Here is a 22,364-nt window from a genome sequence, read left to right as displayed (position 1 = left end):
TACCACTCCCACAGCAGCGAGACGTGCTTTTTCCCTGTGAAGCGGGGAACGTTGTAGTACCTGGCCCTGCTTAACAGTTTGAAACTCGCTCAGCCAAATCGAGTGATCCACCTTATCGTGGATAAGGTGAAAAGCCAAGCTGGATGGTGTCGGCTCATGGGTGTATTCCAGATGATTTGGGGTCCCTTTTGCACGCGCACACAAAAGCTGTGAAATTCAGATGTCAAGCTTAAAGTCGGGAAAGTAATGAATGGCTCTAATTGCCACAAATACGCGTATGGATGAATATTTTTGAACAGATACAGATAGTGCTTTTCAGGTGGTGGAAATATCCCCCTGGGGGGAAGCATGTAACGGTGCAGAACCTTTGCACACCACAAAAGGCTTGTCAGGAGCGAGCCTGCGCTCCCTCCCCGAGCCCTGGGGCGGGCACTGGGGCTGTGCCAGGCTGCATGCAGGGGTAGTCCTGGAGCACAGGAATCCTTGTCAGTAACGGCTGGAGCCGGGGAGAACAGTAATTCACGTTAGTCATTTTTCCGCCCTTTAAAATGTTCCTACAGTGGATGCAAAACCAACCTGTCAAACGACCTGTCAAAAATCCTTTAAACAAGCATTTAATATTACAGTTTAGTGTGTTCAAAATTCAACATTGCTGCTTCCTACTGAGACTATTCTCTCTAGCGTGTGTAGCCCGAAGTGCATGTGTAAGTTCAAGGTAGACGGGACAGCCGAAGCTGGAAATGTAGATAGTCTTATAAATAATCTGTTCATGCTTTTTTTACCCCCAGAGAAACCGGTAGCGGCTGGCTGATCCTCGCACAGAATGCCTGCAAACAATGAACAAAGTAGCTCAGGGGACATGTACTGTCTGCACAACCTTTTCTGTGCGGTGCTTAACACCGGCACCGTGGGCACCTGCTCGCATCCGATGACAAGGGGCCACCTGAAGCATCCCTTCCCTCTGGAAACAGCTTCTGGGTTGGAACCCACCAGCACCTCAGCTGAGATTGGTCTGCACTCACGGTGTGTACAAGGCTTTTGTAGAAAAAAACAAGAGGACACATGAATGTGGTTGAAGCAGAGGCCAGGAGTGAAGTCATCTTAGGTAGGCAGATATTTCTGTTGGCATATAGACCTGGATCATATCAAGCAGGGGAAGGATTTGGTGGCTGCTGCATGTGATGTGCCGAGTGATTTAATGCACTAGAGGAACACCACCTTCCAAAAACTCAGAAAAAAACAACACGAGAAAGAATCTGAAGAAAAGTTTATAGAAGAGCTCCTCTTACCAAGGTTGCAGGGCTACTGCAAGGCACATTTTACCCATGTTGAATGACAGTTGAGTTCATGGACACATACAACGCTCACATTTCATGGCAAAAAGACCGCATAATGATGGTACGTTGTGAAACATATATTCCAGACTTCAGTTAAACACTAAAGTGATTATTTTAAGTGTATCATGTACATAATAACAGCGGAACAGGCAGATGCATCCAATTACTGTAATTTACAAGGCAGTAATTCAAGCCCCAAATATATTTCTCCTTATTGGAAGAAGGCGGTACAGATTACGAGCAAAACGAGGAATTGACAGGGAGCCAGGAAGCTGCTGCCATTCGGAAAATAACAGCCAGCACCTGCTGCAAGTTGGAGGGGCTTTAACTTTGCTAATTCCTTTCACTCCGCTTTAACAGTGAACGGCTCGGTTGGATTGGATGCTCTCGGGCCAGGAAGCAACCGAGAGCCGCGCCGTAGCTGTGGCCGTGCCGCAGCGATGCGGGTACCCTGCAGAACAGATAAGCGCAGATGTTTGCTGGGTAGCGGGCAGAATAAAGTCCACTCGGGCTTCCTCTCTCACCGTTTAGCGAGCTGCTTCGTGCTAATTACCGCTTTTCAACCAGCTCGCGGTTCAGTTTCATGTTGCGATGATTAATAATTAATCAAATGCATTTGAAAATTAATTTGGCAATTCTATGTCTGATTGGCATGCTAATCTCTTCTGTGCAGCGGGGATGTTACGGGAATAGTCTCAGATATTCTGAGCCGCTAACCGAGGTGAATACATAAGGGTATTTATTATCTCATCTGGTAAAAAATAAAGCAGCAAGTGGAAATGAATGCATTCTTCAAGGTCTCTCTGCCTTTCAGGAAAGGTGTGACTGCATTTTGCCTTGCCTGTATTAGGAATATAACATCGATATTATCATGTCCCATCAAAACAAATGGACAGGAAAAGGCAAATTTGAAAAACACCCCCACAATTGATTTATTTCTCTTTAGCTGGTAGCAACTGCAGTAGATTTGATGCATTAATTATGGTACTAAAAAGAAAAATCACAAGGAGAACAACTTTTGCCCTTTCCAGCTGTCCATGCCACTTCTCTCCAAAAATAACACTCATCTGGTAAAAGGGAAGAGGAGGGAGTACGTGTCTTCCACAGGACGTGTGGTCCCCACTAGTTTCTAATTAGTAGTCCCTTTTTATAGGCAAACAGCCCCACCGCAGCCACAGAGGTGAAACACACGGTGGAGCTAAGCAGGCACAGCAGTCCCGGCACGGACGGCAGGTTCCTCTCCCAGAAGCTGGTGGTGAACGGTCGGGCTGGGACATCCTGCGGGAGAGAGGAGATGGTACCACAGCAGGGTCTCCCTCACTGCGGGAGCAGGGACGAGGCAAACGTCCCCTGCTAGGCTGGGCAGATCACAGGTTTTTCCCAAGGACCAGGTCGCGGGGCGGGGAAGGAGGGTCAGGGCTGTCAAATGCATATTTTCTGTCATCCGTGGGACAGGAAAGCTGGAGTGACTTGTGACTGGAAGGAGGTTATATTTGGCTTAAAACCATGGCCTAGGACTGAGCAGAACTAGGCTGATTTCCCGCATTTTGCGGTCCCCCGGGCTCTGAGATCCTTGTCCCTGGGTCTTGGCCATCCACCCCTCAGACAGGGGTAACAACAGTCCTTGGATGAGTCAAAAAAAGGATGATGCATGTGAGGTAACCGAAACCTCGATGAAGCAGGGACCGCAGCCTGAGGGGTGCACACCTGACTGGGTGACAACGAGACAGTCTGGCTTACCTTTGACTCTGGCTCTGGCATCCAAATTTCATTCTCTGAGATCCTCCCCATACTATGCAATATCTAGAAGAAAAAAAATATTTGTACCACGCGAGAAGAAATGAAAACCCACACTACTTTCAGTTTTGGAAAAGCAGAGCAAATCAGAGCAAAGTGACGTTGATAAAAGGCATAACTATGACTAGCTGAAAGTGCTTTGAACCAGAAATTGTATAGTGGTTTCTCTGTTTATATCAGCAAAGAGAGAAGAAGGAAGCAGTTTTGGTTGTTTGTGTAACTATATGATAGCTGGTCATCAAACCATTGTGGGCCTAATCAGTGTTTTAAGGATAAAAGGACAGTTTCACAGAGTCATTTGTAAAAAGCAGGACTTCACTCAGAAATCCACACGAACTACAGCTTCTCCAGATGTTTACTTAAAATTTTTTCCTGAGTACAAGTAAAAATGCTTTTTCACATGACTGTTTGAGAAATAGCAAGGTGAGGTTACTGCCACACGCTTGGGACTCAAAGCCTGTTAGAAGTGATGCTGCTTGGATCACCAACTAGAAAGAGGAGAGATACAACTCTGGGGCTCTCCAAGTACACAATTATGAAGTTATCTCTTGGCTATTCAGGCAGTACAAAGCTCTTAGAGGATTTTTCTTGAGAATAAACTGATGTTAATAATCATGGACGTTCTCAGTGGCAAATGAATGTCTCCAGAAGAGACAGCGAACCGTCTCTGTAACTACTGCTCACGGTCATGGAGAAAAGAGAAATTAGGTGACTTGAAACAGCAAGTGATGAGGATTATAAGGTGAATACGACTTTCTCTCAAATGGAAGCAAAGGGCTGATTTTCCCTTAAATAACAGCTCCATGGCTCTGTCATACAGCAGTTGTAACTGTAACGTACGCCCTTTAATGTTTTTTTTCCCTCCCTCCAGACTGTTGTAAAGGGATCTCACTGTGACTGGGAACCCAGCCCAGTGAGTGTCATTCTGAGGAGATTTAGACATTATCAGAGCTGCCCATTGTGAATTCATAAAGCTGAGCTAATGGTACTCTCTCATAAAAGGAGAAGCAGAAGGGATAGATGAAAAATGAGAACAATGCTCAGATTTCCAGATTGCTACACAGGAAATGGCTGTAAGCATTTGTAATGACTTAAATTACTTTTAAAACATACAGTGTTTAATTTGTTAGAAATTGAGGTAGTATATCTAAGGGCAGCATCAGGTTGGAGAGTTTTTTCCTCTAGACATGAGGCATCTAGACATGAGCTTCGTTTTAAGTCTCCAGTGCAGCAACACACTGTGTAATGTTCTGATTTGGGTAAGATTCTTGGCTTCATGTTATTCAATAACAAACTTAGTAAAGTTAAAAAAAAAAAAAAGGCTTTGGTTCACATCCTTTTCTGGGATTCTTTCCCATCTGCACAACTACAGAGTGTGATGCACAAAATCAGAGCCTCCAAGCTGTACTTAATCCTTTTTAACCTTCCGCTAGAGATGCTGAAAGCAAACCAACAGTCTGTACCTCTCTGGCTGCTCTCTCTCCTGCCTGTACGGCCCCCTCCATGTATCCACTCCATTGGGTAGCTGTCTCCGTGCCAGCAAAGTAGATTCTGTCAACAGGCTGGCGAATGATCCTTCAAAACAAATGGAGAATGTCAGATGACAAGTAGCAGCAAGGTGATGATCCTTCTAAAAGCAATTTATGGGCTTTGATGGAGTGCTCAACTTCAGTTCTTCAGAATTCCTGCAGACCTGGGCTGGAGAGCATGGTGCACTAAGCTGTCTCTGCATGACCACCTACTTGCTTCTGTACACAAAACTCGAGATCTGGGAAAGAAAAAAATCTAAGGCATAAATCAGCGTGCCCAGTTTCTGTGCAAAATAATAGGAGCCTTATTTTAGTGCTGGGATAAGGGATAATCCTAACAGCCTCCAAAAATGCGTGGCAGCTGACAGATTTATGTCTTCTGCATGGCAGCTTTGTTGTTATCCTGCCATTACAATGGGACGTGAATGATGTTTTTGCAGTGATGGGTCACTAATACCAGCTTCTGTTTGGAGGCTGGACTTGCCTGGCTGCAGGTCCTGCCAAAAGAGGACAGCAGCTGAAGGCCTCAGCATTCAGAGAGTTGTATTTGCCCCGTAAGGTCATATAAGCCAGCCCTTCAGCCGTGCCAAGCTGCACAAACATCCCGGTCAACCCAGCCATAGGTAATAAGCTCCCTTTCCCATAGAGAGATTTGCTTCCTCTAAGGGCTCCCATCTAACCCCAATTAGGTTTTCCCTGTCTGCCTGACACGAGCTTCCCCAGGTCAGAGGCCTCACCCATCACTACCAAGTGTTCAGATAAATTACAACTGCAGAGGCTGGGCACGGGATGGCTTCTTCCCACTCGCATCTTGGCACAGAGGCAGGGTGTAACTCCGTGATGGACACGCTAAGGAGCTCACGCTGCAATGTGCCACACGGTTTGTCTGGTCTTTGGCTACAGATACAAGATTTGTCTGGTTGTTCCTATTATGTGCTGAACCGTGCCTTCCACACGCTTTTCAGTGATATACCAAGTATTAATCAGTATTATCTAATACTTGCCTTTAGGAATGTAGCAATTCTGCGTGGGGAGGATATGGGAGGCTTTGCTGAGTGGGAGGAGCGAATGAGGTTTCATGTAAGGGTTTTGTGTCTTCCCCTTGTGATGTGACTCAATGGGCTTCACCAGAACCCGGCGCTCCTCCTAAGCAGTCAGTGGAGACTCTTCATCTGTTCAAGATATGTGCCCTCAAGGTCTTAGAAAGCCTTAAAGGGATCTACTGCAAATACTGCGTAGCAACGAATACTGTAAGTAACCTTGTGGGGAAAGGTTTCCTGTCTCTAGCAGGTCCCTTTGTGACTATGCATTTATTTTGTTGAAAGTCACAAAAGAAACTCTGCTCTTACTAAAGTCAATAGCAAGATCCTCGTTAGCTGGGGAGCAAGGGAACAGAAAGAGGGTTGGAGTTCCCCCAATATGCTACATATGCCGTAAGTTTGTTGCATAAGGTATATCACTGTACACGAGCTAAGAAATGTAAATTAGAAAGTAAAGCATTCTCTGTTTTACCTTCCGTAAGAATACATTATGCCTGGTGGGAAGTAGGCTGTGTAACAACCCCCTGAATATTGCTCCATGCTCCAGTTCTTTTCTTCATAATGCACAGGCTGCAAGAATTAGCAAATATTAGAGAGTGAAACAGTGGCAGAGAAACTGGAAATAAAAAACCGATTTCCTTTGAAGAAGGGGAAAAACAGGCTAAGGATATGTGTCAAAGGAATGCCGTGTCACCTGGCTAATGTCATTCATCCGCACAAAACACATCTTTGCAGTTTTACAGAAGCACTAGCCTCCCATGGGGAAATGACAGGACAAATAAAAGCATACACTGCCTTCTCTTTTCTTGTAAAGAGTGAGACTGGCAGCTCTTTTCTTCCTGTACTAGATGCTGCTGTCCTTCCCTTGAGAGTACAGATTGTATGGCACAACATGCAATTTTAGGTAGCAGGAATTTTGGCTTCATCCTCCAGATGTACAACATCTGTACAACAGAGGTGAAAACAGGCACTAATTTCTTACATGTAAAGCCTCTTCCATCCCCATTGCCTTGGCATATGCCTCACAGATCTTCTTCTTCCTAGATGAAAATAAAATCAGAGTCAGAAAAAAAAAAACGGTGGAAAAAACCCTCTTGGTTATTGCTCTTAAAAAAAATAATCACATTTATTGGAATACATTGGAAAGAAAGTTGGGTTTGGCTTTGTTTTTGCGTCTGATTTCAAGTTCTTATCCTAACATACATATTTCAAATGCTGATGCCTAAATGTGACATCCAAAATGGACCCAGGGAATGGGAAATGTAGGTTGATTTTGGCAATGAGCCCTAAAAAAATAGATCTTTGTACAGTTATTTTAGGATGCAGAACCAATTCATTCTCACATTCACTGGTGTAAGACCAGAAGAGAAGCGATATAAATCAATGAGATCCCTACAGATTTACTATAGCTAAGAACAAAATATCAGCTGGAGAATACTACTCACGTTCCTAAGTAGAACTCCTCGCATGTGTACCAAAAATCGCATTTAGAAAGTACCGTTTGTTCATTTCACAGACTAATGAAGGAACCATACTGTTGTAAACACGGAGGTTTAAAAATTTTGTCACTCAGTCTGAACGCGAAGGACACCCAAAACTACGTATGTCAGCTCCCTCTATCCCTGGGGTGGAGCATCATTCAGTGAGGATGCAGTCAGGAAACGTCTTTGGAAAAAAATCTTCTCAGTTCACACAGAAATACAGAGCTGATAAGTCATAACATGGAAGAGTGGGCAGGACTTGGAAACTGAGAAATATCCATAACTGGATGGATATTACTATTAATGTCTTGGCTTGTTTGTGCCAAAAGCTCAATTTTTGCCCCAGTTTCTAGTACTGGTAGTTGCACTGAGCATGTGTATACGTGCAGATGCACACACGTTTTCACACACATTTCTGTGGGGAAGCATCCCAGAGAACTGACTGACTTCTGAAACATTTACAGTTTCTGAACTCTTACCTCTCTTCCTTACTGAGATGGGCCAGTTTAACAGCCTTTCTGGTAAGGATGAAACTGAAAAGAAAAATATGGCATATAAATATCATGCAGTGTCAGCACCCCGGCTGATTCGCAAGCTCTTGCTTGAAATTACTCTAAAAAAAAGACAAGCAAAGCACTTTACCGGTACGTAATGGGCTTGACATTTTATCATCATACCTCATCACTTAATAATTACAAGTCACACAGGTGAGAAGGCCTGTGCAGGGCACCCCGTGGAGTTAATTGAAAGGGAGAGCAGGCATTCCCAGGGGCAGGCGCAGAGGACTGCCTGGCAGCTACCAGATGAGAAAGTTGCAGACTGCAAGTGTGTTTTCAAAGCTGCCAGCACAGGCCTCATTTTGCTCTGTGGGAATGAACTCTCCATCCCCACTGACAAGGGAAAGCAAAGTAATACCCAAAGTGGGCAGAGAGACAACAGTGTCCAGCAAATTAGCCTGCACTGCCAACCCTTTTATACCTAAGTCTTATCCAAAAGGACTGAGACCCTAAGTTTTCTTGAGCTTTTGAAGTCTCGAAGACAGCTGGCCATACCACTGCCTGTGTCATTAGGTGGTAATAAGCGACGGGAGCCTGCTGCCCCGACAAGCAACACACAGTGTCACGGACCAGTCCTGTAAGAACTGGCATTAATATTTATTTAGCTTGAAGGAAACAGATTTGGTGATTAGGTCAGCTGACCTTAGTGGAGATACCTGGGGGATGAAGTATGTTCCTGTGCTGTTTTAGAAAGTTGCATAAATCCACAAGGAGAAAGCAGGAAACTGTTTGCCATATGGGGTTTGGAGGCAGCTTATTGCTCTCAGGTCACGGAAGTTTTTAAGCCTTGGACATGCCCATAAACATGTGTAGCTCAGTAGAAGTGGCAAGCTTTCCTTGCCAGATACTTAAGGAGTAGTTGCTTGACATTTATATTGGCCTTTTTTTGTCAGTCTCACCTCAGATTACAGTGGAAACATTTGTAGATATTGTTTTTTCATATTGGCTTAACCCATTTTAAAAGCCAGTCAATGCTTTTACATATTTTCCCATCTGTTTGTCCAACTCTAACTTTTTTACTTGGCAGTTTCTTCAGAATCCTGATTTCTTCACTGCACAGCTGCTGCCCTGCTCAACCACCAGCTGATGCTTGTTGTCCCGCCTCAGATCAATGGGAAGAGGAGGCAAACGAGGATTTCTTGGACAACTGGATTTTCGTTTTGGCCCAGGAGCTAAATGCAAGGCCCAACATAAGCCGAACACGGGTTCACAAAGCTAGGTAAGAAAGGGATTTATTTCTAAATCTACTCCACAGCAAAAAAAAAAAACCATTAACTGAATGCTTAAAATAAACTACAGCTGAATTCAGCAACTCCTTCCCAGCCATCTCCTTTGTATCAGGCTATTTGTAGCAGAAGCTTCTCCTAAAAGCTTATACGAACTAGAGAAGCACAAGAGACTTGTCAGAAGTGCTCTCCTCAAACTACGAGGACTGTGGGAGCGGGCACCCCTGATGTAACCTGGCCATTTCCCCTCTCCCTCCTTCTCCTACTCCTTCATACAAAAAGAAATACACATCTGTAAGTATGGGCTAGAAGCTCCTAACCCCATAATGGCAGGGAAAGATCCATCAGGTTTCGTGTCATCTATGGTTATTCCAATTGGAGACTCTTCATCCTCAATGACGAGGGAACCACAATAACCTAAGAGGGGAAAAGAAACCGAAATGTTTGTCAGAGAAACTTGTTGATGGTCATTGTTTCTGATAGTAACGAGCAAGGGAAATTATCCATAAAAGGAATTGTACAATAATACCTACTTGTCTGAAGTGTTTTTGTAACTCACTCTCTTTGCTTCCCTATGACTCTAGGAAATTTTGTACACAGACTTATAAAAGTCACATTTAAATTCCATTATTACTTAGCAAGGAATTTCTGTGGATTGTTGCAAGTCCCTTTGCCTTTCTATATTGGGGGGCAATAAACATTAAAAATAATCTAGCAAGAGCTATGATGATTCATTCTATGAATCACTTTGGCCAAAACAACAACAGCAGCAAGAAAACCCAGTGGAATTACATCTGGTCACTGATTTTGCTGACGATAAGGCTGTCAGAAATGGTGTCCCATAATCGTAATGCAGCAGAAACATGGGCCATCTAATCTAGTATCACATCAGTACATGTTTCAGACGAACACACAAAACCCCCCATATAGACAAGGATGTATAAATCTGCCTACATTTCTTTCTAATCCCAGTTTTTGCCCTGAAACATGAAAATTATATTCTTACGGTGAAAAAATAGTCTCACCCAGTGCAACTCTCAGTATCATTACATAGGAGGTGGAAACTAATCTGGTCCTACAAGTAGCTCTGGAAACAGTATCAATTAAAGCTGCAGAACACATGATGTTGCAGTAATGGAAAAAATATCCTGATTTAAACAAAAAGCTAACCTACTTTTTCCAGTTTTTCCAGTTTTTCAAGTCTGTAGAACAGAAGATTAAGAACAAGGAAAAGTCTTGCTTACACCTTAAGCTCTCCTTGTCATCTCCTGTAAATTCTCTTTGGCTACCCTTACTCTGCCCCTGGCAGGGAGAAGCATGGACTTACTGCGGCAGGGTCACCGCTTCTGTGCATTGCGGGTTTCAGCAACGCTTCCTGCGGAAACCTTTCTTGTTCTTTCAGTCGTTCCTCCTCACTAGCAACAGTGAGATTCGGGATCATATTCGGGTCTGAACTCATTGCGGGAAAAGGTGTGCACTCAGGCTTGGAGGAAGAGCTCTCCTTTCTTTCTAAGGAGCTTCACCTTTCTCTTATCTGTGTGTTTGGTTTGGGGGTTTCGCACGTGTAACCCCGCCTCGGATTTATTCCCTGAGAGACAGCAGAGCTTCAAAACTAGTGTAGCATGGGGCTCCCCAGCCCTTCGCTTTCCCCACATACCCTTCCTCTCCCAGAAGGCTTCCCTGTAGTACATCATGCATTTTATGACACACCCCATAGGCAAACGATGAATTAACTGGTTTCTCTTTGTCGGCAGTTCTGGTTTGTAATGAATCTTCGTTGTCAGGATGGGAGGGATAGCACTGATCACATACTTGCCCTGAAACGTAAAACACAGTCAGTACAGACAAGGCACTGCCTGCCTCTCGTTGAGCTCAGCCCACAGGACACCTTTCAAAGATGCTCTTATCAGTTGTTAACAACTTTCCCACACCTGACTTTGCTGCTTAGCTGTCCCACACTGATATTTCTAGGTGACCCAAATAATTCTGCCATTTCAGATTAAAAAGCTGGGAAAAAAATGTTGTTTTGTGGTTAGATGATTCTTGACAGCTTTCCAGACACTACAGGACTAGAGATGAAACTTGTCTGGAGACAGGTGGGGAATGGGACAAGACAGATAGATCTCATGGCACAGGTAAGAGTGCCTTTCACCACCCCCAGGAAAAGGTGAAACACATTTGTCGAAATTATAAGCTGTCAAAAAAACCCCCCAAAAAACTTTTGTGCATGTTCAGAGAATACTAATTCAGAAAAAGCGACACTGATGGTGATTTCAGCTTTCCTGAACGCGCTCCATCCCTCTTGCAGGTCCTGTGTCTGACTGGAGCAATGGACGCTCTGCTTCGGGACTCAGGGTGACACTATATCACAACAGACACTGCTGCTCTCAGGCGCTCTGACGCTTGTGGGGCCACTGAGTGCATGAAGCCTGTCTCCTCTGACTTGGCTGCTGCTCAGCCAGCACAGAGGGAGAAGCATGGGCTTTAACTCCAGGGTTTAGACACGCCTGGAGGAGGGATGGAGTCCCTCGTCCAGAACATCCTTAGACCGGCTTCTCTGCCAAACAGCCCTTTCCCTTTCTCCTCCAAACACTGCCGCTGGTGAGACTGGTGAGACCATCACTGGGTCTGCCACTCGCAGACTGTGATGGTCCTGTGCAAACCCCCGTGGCAGGGTGGGCCCTGTGTGTAGAAGGGAGCTGCCGCCCCGTGGGTGCCACTGTGGGTAATCACGTACTGACGGAGCATTTCACATCTTACTAAAGGTATTTGAAATGTCTTTTTTTTTTTTTCCTTTCCAAACCACAAACTTAGATATGAACAGGAACGTTATTTTTCCTTTCTTTGAAATGGTCTCAATGCAGAACTAAAATGGCTCTGCAGAGGGATCTGGACAGGCTGGACCGATGGGCTGAGACCAACAGTATGAGGTTCAACAAGGCCAAGTGCCGGGTCCTGCACTTGGGTCACAACAACCCCATGCAGCGCTACAGGATTGGGGCAGAGTGGCTCGAAAGCAGCCCAGCAGAAAAGGACCTGGGGATGTTGGTTGACAGCCGGCTGAATATGAGCCAGCAGTGTGCCCAGGTGGCCAAGAAGCCCAACAGCATCCTAGCCTGTATCAGGAATAGTGTGGTGAGCCGGACTAGGGAAGTGATCATCCCCCCGTACTCGGCACTGGTGAGGCCCCACCTCGAGTACTGCGTTCAGTTTTGGGCCCCTCGCTACAAGAGGGACATTGAGGTGTTGGAGCGTGTCCAGAGAAGGGCTACAAAGCTGGTGAGTGGTCTGGAGGACAAACCTTATGAAGAACGACTGAGGGAGCTGGGGTTGTTTAGCCTGGAGAAGAGGAGGCTCAGGGGAGACCTTATCACCCTCTACAACTACCTGAAAGGAGGTTGTAGAGAGATGGGGGCTGACCTCTTCTCCCTGGTGACAAGTGATAGGACGAGAGGAAACGGGTTCAAGTTACGTCAGGGGAGGTTTAGATTGGATATTAGGAAACATTTTTTCACTGAAAGTGTTATTAAACATTGGAATAGGCTGCCCAGGGAGGTGGTGGATTCACCATCCCTGGAAGTGTTTAAAAAAAGGGTAGATGGGGCACTTAGGGACATGGTTTAGAAGTGGCTTTTGTCAGGGTAGGTTAAATGTTGGACTTGATGATCTTAAAGGTCCCTTCCAACCTCAGCAATTCTATGATTCTATGTAAAAATATATAATCACAGAAAAAGGCAGAAAAGGCACAGTAATGACAGAAACTAACTAGCAGAACACCAAGAAGAGACCCAGTCATAAATAAATCTGCAAAGCAGGTTTCACAGAGTGTCAGTGTAGTCTGGGAAATAGACGAACACAAATGGATACTTCCTGATTACATCTGGCTAAGAGCTACAGCAGATGTATTCCTCCACTAAATGCATACTCTACTTTTATTCTGATCAAATTACCTCATATATCTCATGGTTTAGAGTCTCCACAATGACATTATCACCTGTCTGATCAATACGGACCACAGGTCTCTCCAGTTTAACTCTGCCTTTGAGGCGTTCCATTATTTTCTCTGATATCTGACCAGAACCCCCTTTAAACTTCCTCTCCTAAAAAACAAACAGAAAAGAAACACAAACAAAAGATCACCAGCATTAATCACAATGACATTGAATATGACATGCTCATAATAAAGAAACTCCAGGCCAAATCTGCAAGTCTTAAGGGTGCATAAAGAGGCCCAGACTTTCAGAAGAGCAAAGGCATAAACCTGAGCCTCAATGGAGATTGCTGCCTAAACCACTTTTGCAATGGCTTCCTCAATTTAGCTGGCTTAAAGACTCTTGAAGCTTAGAGAACAAACACATATAATGCAGGTATTCTAGCTAGGCTAAGCATATCACTTCATTAAAAAGAGGTTTTGAGTATTTTACCCATCACCGTGCTACAAAAACTGTGATGTGTGACACAGGCAGCAACTCGCATCTGTACAGCGAAAGCCTGCACCAGAAGCAAGACAGATCTCTAACTGGGTTTGGCCTCGACTGCAGCAGGCAATGAGCTTTATCTGTCCCTGGGAAGACACAAAGACATTGCTGTCTGGAAAAAAGCACAGTCTGTGACATATATTTCCTTGTGATGTCTGTGCAGAGGCTCAGGGGAAGCATTAACCCTCTTTTATCTACCAGCCACCAGCGTTATATCAAGCAGCTCACTTTTACATATAAGATGCTGGTACTGGCAGGGAGGAAAGGATCCACAAAGCCTTGTGCTGCAAGACTGAAATGGCTGTCTGAAGAAGTTTTATAAGACTCATTGTGGCCGCTACGTCAGAAACGCTTAGCGTTTTTGCGCAACTGATACTGATTGGGGTGAGGGGAGAGGGAAGGATGGTAGAAACCAAGACAGCTTGCCCTATCCAAGCACAAAGAAAAAGAAGTGCTCTTCCCAGTCTAGCTTTCCCCTCTCCACGTGTCTTGTTTAGCTACGAGTGTCTTGGGATTAATTTTACTTTTAATTCTAGCTGCGATGTCTAGCAGCTGCTGATGTGGGAGAGCAAATGCAGCTGAGGGGCTCCTGAGGTGGAAGGCTCTTAGGTCTTGCTCCTACCTCAGAGCAGCGTTAGCTCTACTTACATCTTTCTTGACACATCGTTGTCTAGTCTTACCCCAACAGACATCTCTCCAGGCAACTTCTCGTAATGTCTCCCTTCCCGGCACACTTGGAAGGGTGTGGTGCTATTTCCACTTTTGCTGTTGGTAGCTTAAGTCTGAAATACTGGGTGTGCTTTCTGAGGCCGTATTAACTGAGGTAAGAGGCTAGTAAAGGTTGCTGACATACCACATCCAAATTACTTTGACAGCTCCCTCTCCCCATTTCTGAAGCTTCATCCAGAACGATCACATGAAAACCATGATGTTCTGCAGGCAACCAGGCACCTGCCATGGCCAAGGCGAGAAACAGTCTGAAGTAGCTCATAAAACATGCTGCCACGTGAGCTCTCCCAGGAAGGAAGGGCCTTTTACTATCTACTTCCAACTCTTGCCATTAGAGGCTTCAACGCCAAAAAAAACACATTTCACCCTGAAGTACCCTTGCTTTGAACTCCTGAAAACATTCAAATGTGCTAAGTAACCCATAGAAAGCAAATTGGCAAAAAAGCAACAAAACAAAAGGACTGTGCTGAAGTGAATGCAGGAAAAAAAAATTGACTAAATTGTCCCAATTTATCCCAAAGCCTAGCTAATAAAAGTCCCCATTGTACAAAGTTAGCCGAGAGGGCTGTTCCATCCCATGAGAACACAGTTGTCTCCCATGCCACGTGAACTTGGTGTTTCAACCTCTTTTCATTAATTGCAGGGCCTTTGATGGGTACGACACTCCACTTGCTCTTTCTGGTTTCAAGAGAGGAGGAAGAATATGAGATGTTTTGTACCTGGCCCCCATTGGTGATAGAGAAAATCCTGGCTGTGCCCCCACACTGCCTCACGTACCACAGGAACCAGAGAGCGGAGACCTCATGAGGCTCAGATGTGACGTTGACATTCACAAAGAAGGTGGCAAATTCTTTAGCAGCTCTGCATGAGACACAGGAGCAGAAACAGGCACTGAGTAAATGCGACTCCCTGACTGCTGTCAGGATTGTCTTTTTTATTCTCAATAAGGGCTGCCTTCCCAATGTCAGAAAAGCCAAGATGATTTATATCCGTCTCATTTTTTAGCCTGTAGCAAGACTGTTTCAATGGGTTTCTATCCGTACGTCCCTCCCTCCAACAGCATTTACCCATTCAGTTTGAAATCCCACTGATTTCACCTTAGTTATTGCTTTAAATGGTTTCCCAGCTTCTATTCCTTTCGTCACAGCTAATATTTTTCTCAACAGGAGAATGCATTTGGTAACCAGTTAGTGAAACTCTTCTGCATTTCTCCTCCATGGGGAGTTCATTGGGCACATCATTTCCAAGGTCTGATGGGTCCCGCGGGACTCAACTAGCCATGAGGCCAAGACATTCCCCATCGCCCATGTAACACTGCTGCACAGACCTTTTGTGAAACCAAGAATCAGACACAGCAAATAACCCAGAGGAGCCAAATTGGCAATCGTTGCCATAAATATCAGGAAAGGGTCAGCTGTCTACTACAATAAGTCCTCTGAACATAAACAGAGTTACAGCAGCAGGAAACGAGGACCTGGCTATTCACATTTCAATTATTTGTGGCTACAGATTGCTAAGAGAATTGAGATCATTTTGCAAAGAAGGTGAAAGGTCTTTGACTTGGATGAACTTTCATAAAACAACATGAATGTATAATCATCTGCTAAAGGAAGGAACTTTGCAAGTTATCTGGGCTAAAATATGTAACACATAAACTTTCATAACCTCATTTCCCTGAGTATGAAGTCCAGCCACCTCTATTTCATTAGCCAGGATATGAAAACATCCTGCAAGCAAGAACCCTCTGCCACAATTCTGAACGCACCAAGACGCTAAACAGTTGTAGTAGGTTCAGACCTGAGAAATGTGAAGAGAGTCTCCAGAATCATTAGATGCTGATCTGTGACACATGACAAACAAATCTTCTTTTATAATCTTGACCCAAGTCACATAGAAAATGCTGCGGAAGAGCTTTTCTGTTTAGGGCACTACAGTTTTTAACTATGTGTAGAAAAATCGGGCTCGCCTTGAAGATCTGAAAGGGCTTTTTACTGAGTTTTTGAATGTATTTCAGCCGAGCAGATCCATTAAAACTGGAATGCCACAAAGCCATCGGCAGTAGAAGCAGTCTTGCAGAGAAGCATGTTACAGGAGAGATCACTATAAACCCAGTTCTGCTTATACTCCACCAGCTCCCTGACTAAAAGGAACAGTAAAAACTGGAAGAGGAAGAGACAGTGCACTTGCAGCAGAAAGAGTAGTTCAAAATAACTGAGTTTGCAGGCAAATGGCTCATGAAACTAATTGTAAAGAAAACTACAATGCCACAGAGAGCAAGAGAAAGTCCAAATGGCCGTACCTCGTATCACATGGAGCTGGAACAAAGTTTAAGCCAGCAAAATAAATTTCAAATGGAAAGTTGTGGTCAGGAAGCTGCAGGCACAGTGCTAAACCACAGTCAAAATGAAAGGGCAAGCAGAGCGCAGCCGCACAAATAAAAGATGGTGAATACAAGGGAGGAGAGCGTTAGAGAATAGCACAGGGGCTGGCACAGCAAGCGGGGACACAAGTGCTCATATGAGCACACTTCTCTTTGCCTCATAAAGAGAATTAATTGAAAAAGGAAAGGCAGAGAAGAGTATTTCCAGTTGTCGTCACCTCACGTTGAGCATCATTCCTTTTTTTCATTCATACAGTGTGGTCCCTCATCGACATATAAAACACAATGGCCATTTTCTAGGCGATACATCACCTTGGGCCCTCTTCCTACCAACTAAGGTTGATGCTCTGTTGGGCCTGCTACTCACAAACAAGGAAGACCTGTCAGATGATGCAAAGGTAAAGGGCAGCCTTTGGCTGCAGTGGCCATGACACTGTGGAGTTTAAAATCCCGACAGGAGTAAGAAAACCAGCAGAATTGCAACCCTGGATTTTGGAAAAGCAGATTTTATCCTCCTCAAAGATCTGCTTGGCAGCGTCTCATGAGAAACTACCCTGCTGGGCAAAGAGGCCCAGGAGAGCTGGCTGGCTTTCAAGGGCAGCTTCCCCGGAGCAGAGGGAGGGTGCACTGCAATGGGCAGAGCTGAGCAAACACAGCACCAGGCTTGCTGGGACGAACACGGACCTCCCGAGAGGGCACAAACCAGCCAGGGAGGTGAAAGGCAACAAGAAAGGCTGCCTCCGCTGCCTTGTTTCTCTCCAAGGGTTTTGGAGGCCCAGCAGGCACTACTGCTGAAACAAGGAGCAGCATTTGAACTTTCTCCAGAGTTTCCAGAGTCGACAGCTGCTCACTTCCCCCTTCCTCAGGTCTCACGCTGCCCCATCCATCAAGTGACCACTGGAAAGCAGTGCCCTCTGTCACGGCGTGCTGCCCTCCGATGTGCCAGCTGCACTTGCCTGCTCTGTGGTACATGCGACACAGCTCACTCCATAAAAGCAGACACGTATGATAACTGCACAGAAGAGGACATCACTCCACAGCTCCTAGCCTGCCATGGGGCTGGGGAAGCCCCCTCACCCCCTTCTGCCTCCATTTCTGTGCCTGTGCCTGCAACTGACCTTTATTCATGCCTGCCAAGCGGAGCTTTATTTGCATGTTGCTTTTCCTAAAGACAAAGGTACATGTTCTCCAACTGAGTGAAGTGAAAGCGTGGTGGGAAGAGCGCACGTTGTCACTCCTGTGTGCATGGGCCTGCTGAAGCTTACCCAAGGTTTCCCCAGCACCTTTAATCCCACCTGCCAGCCAGCCCAAGCTCTGCGTACTGCCTTATCCTCCACAGGCCCTCATCCATCGCCTGACAACAGCCCATCACAAAGACCAGCCTCATTTCAAACACCTCCTGTGTTCTCACCGCCTGTACCCCAGCTGTCCTCAGCTGTACCCCAGAATTTGCCAGGGAGCCACTATCATTCTGTGGCTGGATTTCAAAATGAATAGAGTGTCACGTACTTGGTCCAGCAAATCTTATTTATCAGCTCTTTCATGGTCATTTTGTCCCATTCTTCAGCATGCGGAGCGTCCCATGGTGCTTCAAGAGGAATCTGGAGACAGAGGCAAAATATTCAAGAAATTATTCAGTACTATGTCATTGCCTGGTCATAGCTAGTTAGTAGCACAGAGTTGATTGATATGTTGGCCAGGAGTTACTCTTGTCCCCTGCAAATAGCTTTAAATTTGGAATAAATTCACTAAACGGAATACTTTTCACTCACACCTTTGGGCATGAATTGTACCATGACCACCAAATCTGGCTTTGTCTGACCGGTGAGTCCCAGCGTATGAGTATAGTTCACCTCGCCTTTAGTCGTCCAGAATTGAGGTGTCTACTCTAATTAAGTTGTCTTGGTGTCCTCTAACAACTGAGGGAAAAAATTCTTTCTCCAGTCAGGGATTCAGTCAATTACCAGATGGGTATCTAAAGGCTTCTATGTCTCTCTGTTAACTACAGAGGGAGGAAAAATGTCTCAATACCATTAAATTATTTTAAACAGTTAAATACTCAATTATAATCCATTGCATGTAAGTACTGTGACATGTGAGGACACTATCATATATTTGAACCTTAAAAAAAAATATTATTATTTGACAAAAAAAATGTGTAGTATCATATACAAATTGGATTCTGCAAAACCACACAAACGCCATGAACTTTGCAGGAATACAGTTAGTTATGCTTGAAATTTATTGTAAGGTAGGACTTCTTCCTACTTACAGCCAGATTATAAGGCAACTGATAAATATTTGAAAGACAGCATGATGCTTCAGGGGCTACTTTTTGCTTACAGGAAGATCTGCCGTTGTGCTCCTTGAATTTTGAAGGCATTTATGGTTTCAGAATTTTAGAAATAAAATTTTAGAAACAAAATTACTATGAAGCCAAATTGGAGCCCAGCTTAGGCAGCTACAGAAAAGAATCATCCTTACTCAAAAACGCTGCCACTGGGGAAGGGGTAAAACCCTTCTTGTGGAATGGTTTTCCCTGGCATGAGAAAGTACGTACACTGAGGTTCGACCTCATTTATTCAGATATCTCAGACACCTCCAGATCTTTTTGTATCCTCCCATAGAATCATAGAACGGTTTGGGTTGGAAGGGACCTTCGAAGATCATCTTGTCCAACCCCCTCTCAGTGAGGAAGTCCTGTTATTCCTGGGCAACAGAGATATCTTTCCTGATGAAAGTTTCTTTTTTCTTACGTTAAAGAAGCCATAAAAAAGACTGCCAAAACCAAACCAAACCCAGATTTACTCACGGTGACATGAGCACTGTATGAAACAGATGCAATTTACACAGCCTACCTCTTTTCCCAGCTTGTCCATGGTCCTCCAGAAGTTATTGTAATCCAGATAAACCAAGGGATTCCATGTTGAAGGGGAAATACCCGTGAAATAGCGTGACTTTCCCTAAAATACGCATAAGAATATAAGTAACTGAAACACCACAAAGCATATCTTCATTACTCAAGAACACAAAATTCTCAAAGTCGTCACATGGTTGATCTTTTGCCACAAAAGACCTATTATTTTTCCCTTCCACCCCCACCCCCCCATCCCGGCATATGCATGTAAGCAATGGAATGCATGAAGCTAAGTATGAGGGGAAAAGGCAGTTGGGCTGACATTAAAAAGGACAATAACACTTTTTTTTTAGTCGACAGGGATGGTGAGGGGTACATAGGTTCTAAGCAGCTTGTCAAATTCTGGGCTAAGGAGACTCAGGCAATGGCAAAGCGGATAATATTCCTTTTTCCTAAGCATTCTTTGTTATTACATATGAATGAATCTAATATTTGCCTGCTTGCTAAAATGTGCATCCCAAAATTTGCATGGGTCTAAAATTGCATGCATTTTAAAGTGTCTGAACACCTTTATGGTACACCTCACCTATAAAAACCAAACGTACCTCTTTATTATGTCAGGTACCTTGGGACAAAGCTAGGCTAAAAAATAAAAAAAAATTGCCAAAAAGAAAGCTTTTGGCTGCAGGAAAAAAAAAAAATTGTACACTTGCAAAAACGGTATCAGTACTTACAATGTGCATGACACATAGCTGCAACAGGAATAAAGACCGTTTCAGATAATCCTGTGATATAACGATAAGCGAACAATCTAACAGCAGCTGGTTCTTTGTGATAACTTTAATCTGAAAGAGGACTGTATGAGCAGGCAATATTTTCTCTTATTAAATCGCTTTGAACCTTCCCCCGTGTAAGTCAATGGCAAAGTTCTCATCAGGCCTTTTAAATGTTTGCCCTTCCAGGTGTGTTAAAAGTTTGCATCCCCACTTCATTCTGCTTTAGAGAGCTACATTGGAGGAGGGTGGGTAAGGGATGCTGCTCCAGCCTTCTCCAGGTGCATGCGTGTATGCAAAACACACTGCTGCCATGGCAAGAGCAGAGAAAATGCTTCTGTGAACTACCAGCAAAGGACTGCTCTGCAGGACACTGCCTCTTCCTTTTCCTTGAGCATGATTTCTCGCTGCCAGTTTGGAGCACTGTGTGTTCAACCACAGAAAAGAGGACCAAAAACCACATGCAAAGCGATACACTGCATGGCTAGAGCTTTTACTGCCATAAACTGATGCTGTATCACACAAGGAAATCCTGATACAAAGCACTAATAAATTGCTAATAATTTTCTTCTTATTGCATAACATTTTGTTTTTCAAAAAGATCATAAAATACTGCTCCTTCAACGTTCATTTATTGCTAGACTTTTTATTCCGGTGAGGAATGCAGGTGCCATCAATGTGTGTTCCTTGACAAGCTTTAACACCAATAATCCTGCCCTTATAGGCAGAGATGAGGTGCAGTACTGTCAGGCCACCCAACAACAGGTGAAGATAAGTTATTACTGAAGTTCTGTCATGTCAATATTCCAAGGGGACAAAGGGAAAACATAAGCCTGCTATTCAGGAGTAGCAGGGAAAACTTCCCAGAGGTTTTCCCCCTGTTCCAGTAACATCTCTTTTCACGCAGTTTTTTGACAAGTGACCGTGCTTGTACTGAGTGGTGTAACTTGCAAATACCTATCCTTGGCTAACTTCACTCAAAAAAAAAAGGACTTTCTTTTTAAATAAAAAAGAAAGCCAAAAAAGCAGCTTCTTCTAAGGGTCTTCTCCTCCTCTTGTTTTCAGCCAAACCTAATACTTATATTGCTGGAAAAAACAGCCCCAGAAAAATCTCCCCCAGTAACTCCATGCTGAGCTTTGCATCAAAACAGCTTTTCCAGCTCCCAGTATTAACTCTACCGTGTTCAACAGCTACAGGTTCAGGAGCTCCCAAACTATCCTGTTTGCTGTAGACAGGGAAATTTATGAGAGAACTTGCCCACTGCCTGGCTACCTAATATTTTCCTCCAAATTTTCCACCTCTATACTAGCTTTAGACCACCATAATCACAATCTGCTGAGAACGGATCAAGAAATCTTACGACCTCAGCCACCGGAATGACACGTATCACATTAGTATTCATTTATCTGCTATTTGAAAAAAAGAACTATCCTTTCATTACTGATCTGAAAATATTATCCCCACATCTTTGGTCAATGGCATAGCCCAGGAAGATCAATGGGAAAACATTTTATCCTCTGAGAACTATGAAATGCCAACTGCTAACTAACAGCCTAAAGTTGCATTACCTGTTGCACTCTTCTGCATTCAAAACCCCATCATTTCAGTAAGACTGAAGACCAAGGTGAGGAAAAGCTGGAAAAATACAACAGTGCTAACAGACCTCGAAGAGGCCGAGACTGAATTCAGAGAGCCTGAAACAGTTTACAGACGGACTAACTCCTTGTGCAGGGGGGCCGGACCTATAAGAGGTGGGAGCTGACCGGAGTGAAGCCCAATTCTAACAAATTCCAGGAGACAAATTCCCATTGCCCACCAGAGAGCATGACCCAAACAGCCTTAGCCACATCCGTTTTTCAACTCCATCTTCTGCACAAATATCTCCACAGCAGGGAATAAATCTAGCCCAAATGACCTGGGGCTGGTGAGTTATTCATTTGTTTTTAATATTGTCTCCCTACTAGGCAGAGGAGCTCTGGCAGCATGTTTCACAGAGGAGCTCACTGCAAGCAGGCAAGGTCTTGAAATATTCCATTTTTAAACAAGTTTATAGAGTTCTGGGTGTATTATTGTGAGAACTACTGTTTCCTTAACTGAAAGGAAAATAACCTACTGGCTTTGTTCCCATGCTAACACAAGGCTGCTTGACTGACCCACAGAGTTTATCTAACTTTTTTTT

General features: G+C 44.3%; 1 protein-coding gene across 1 annotated transcript in view; it reads right to left on the bottom strand.

Annotated features, from left to right (window-relative positions):
• Nucleotides 1-1,250: 1,250 nt before the first annotated feature.
• Nucleotides 1,251-22,364, bottom strand: part of LOC128909271 (amine oxidase [flavin-containing] A-like) — a 40,265-nt gene continuing 19,151 nt past the window's right edge. Inside the window, exons 4-15 of the mRNA XM_054200699.1 lie at nt 19,413-19,517; nt 18,064-18,155; nt 14,894-15,035; nt 12,918-13,067; nt 10,625-10,784; nt 9,288-9,384; nt 7,664-7,717; nt 6,686-6,743; nt 6,176-6,273; nt 4,598-4,709; nt 3,078-3,140; nt 1,251-2,615 (exon numbers count right to left, since the gene is read on the bottom strand). Of these exons, the coding sequence (XP_054056674.1) occupies nt 2,460-2,615; nt 3,078-3,140; nt 4,598-4,709; nt 6,176-6,273; nt 6,686-6,743; nt 7,664-7,717; nt 9,288-9,384; nt 10,625-10,784; nt 12,918-13,067; nt 14,894-15,035; nt 18,064-18,155; nt 19,413-19,517 (1,287 nt within the window). The 3' untranslated portion in view covers nt 1,251-2,459. The remainder of the gene's footprint in view (nt 2,616-3,077; nt 3,141-4,597; nt 4,710-6,175; nt 6,274-6,685; nt 6,744-7,663; nt 7,718-9,287; nt 9,385-10,624; nt 10,785-12,917; nt 13,068-14,893; nt 15,036-18,063; nt 18,156-19,412; nt 19,518-22,364) is intronic.

The sequence above is a fragment of the Rissa tridactyla genome, chromosome 1, assembly GCF_028500815.1.
Source record: "Rissa tridactyla isolate bRisTri1 chromosome 1, bRisTri1.patW.cur.20221130, whole genome shotgun sequence".
Classification (NCBI taxonomy): domain Eukaryota; kingdom Metazoa; phylum Chordata; class Aves; order Charadriiformes; family Laridae; genus Rissa; species Rissa tridactyla.
This window is presented reverse-complemented; position numbering and strand designations above follow the sequence as displayed.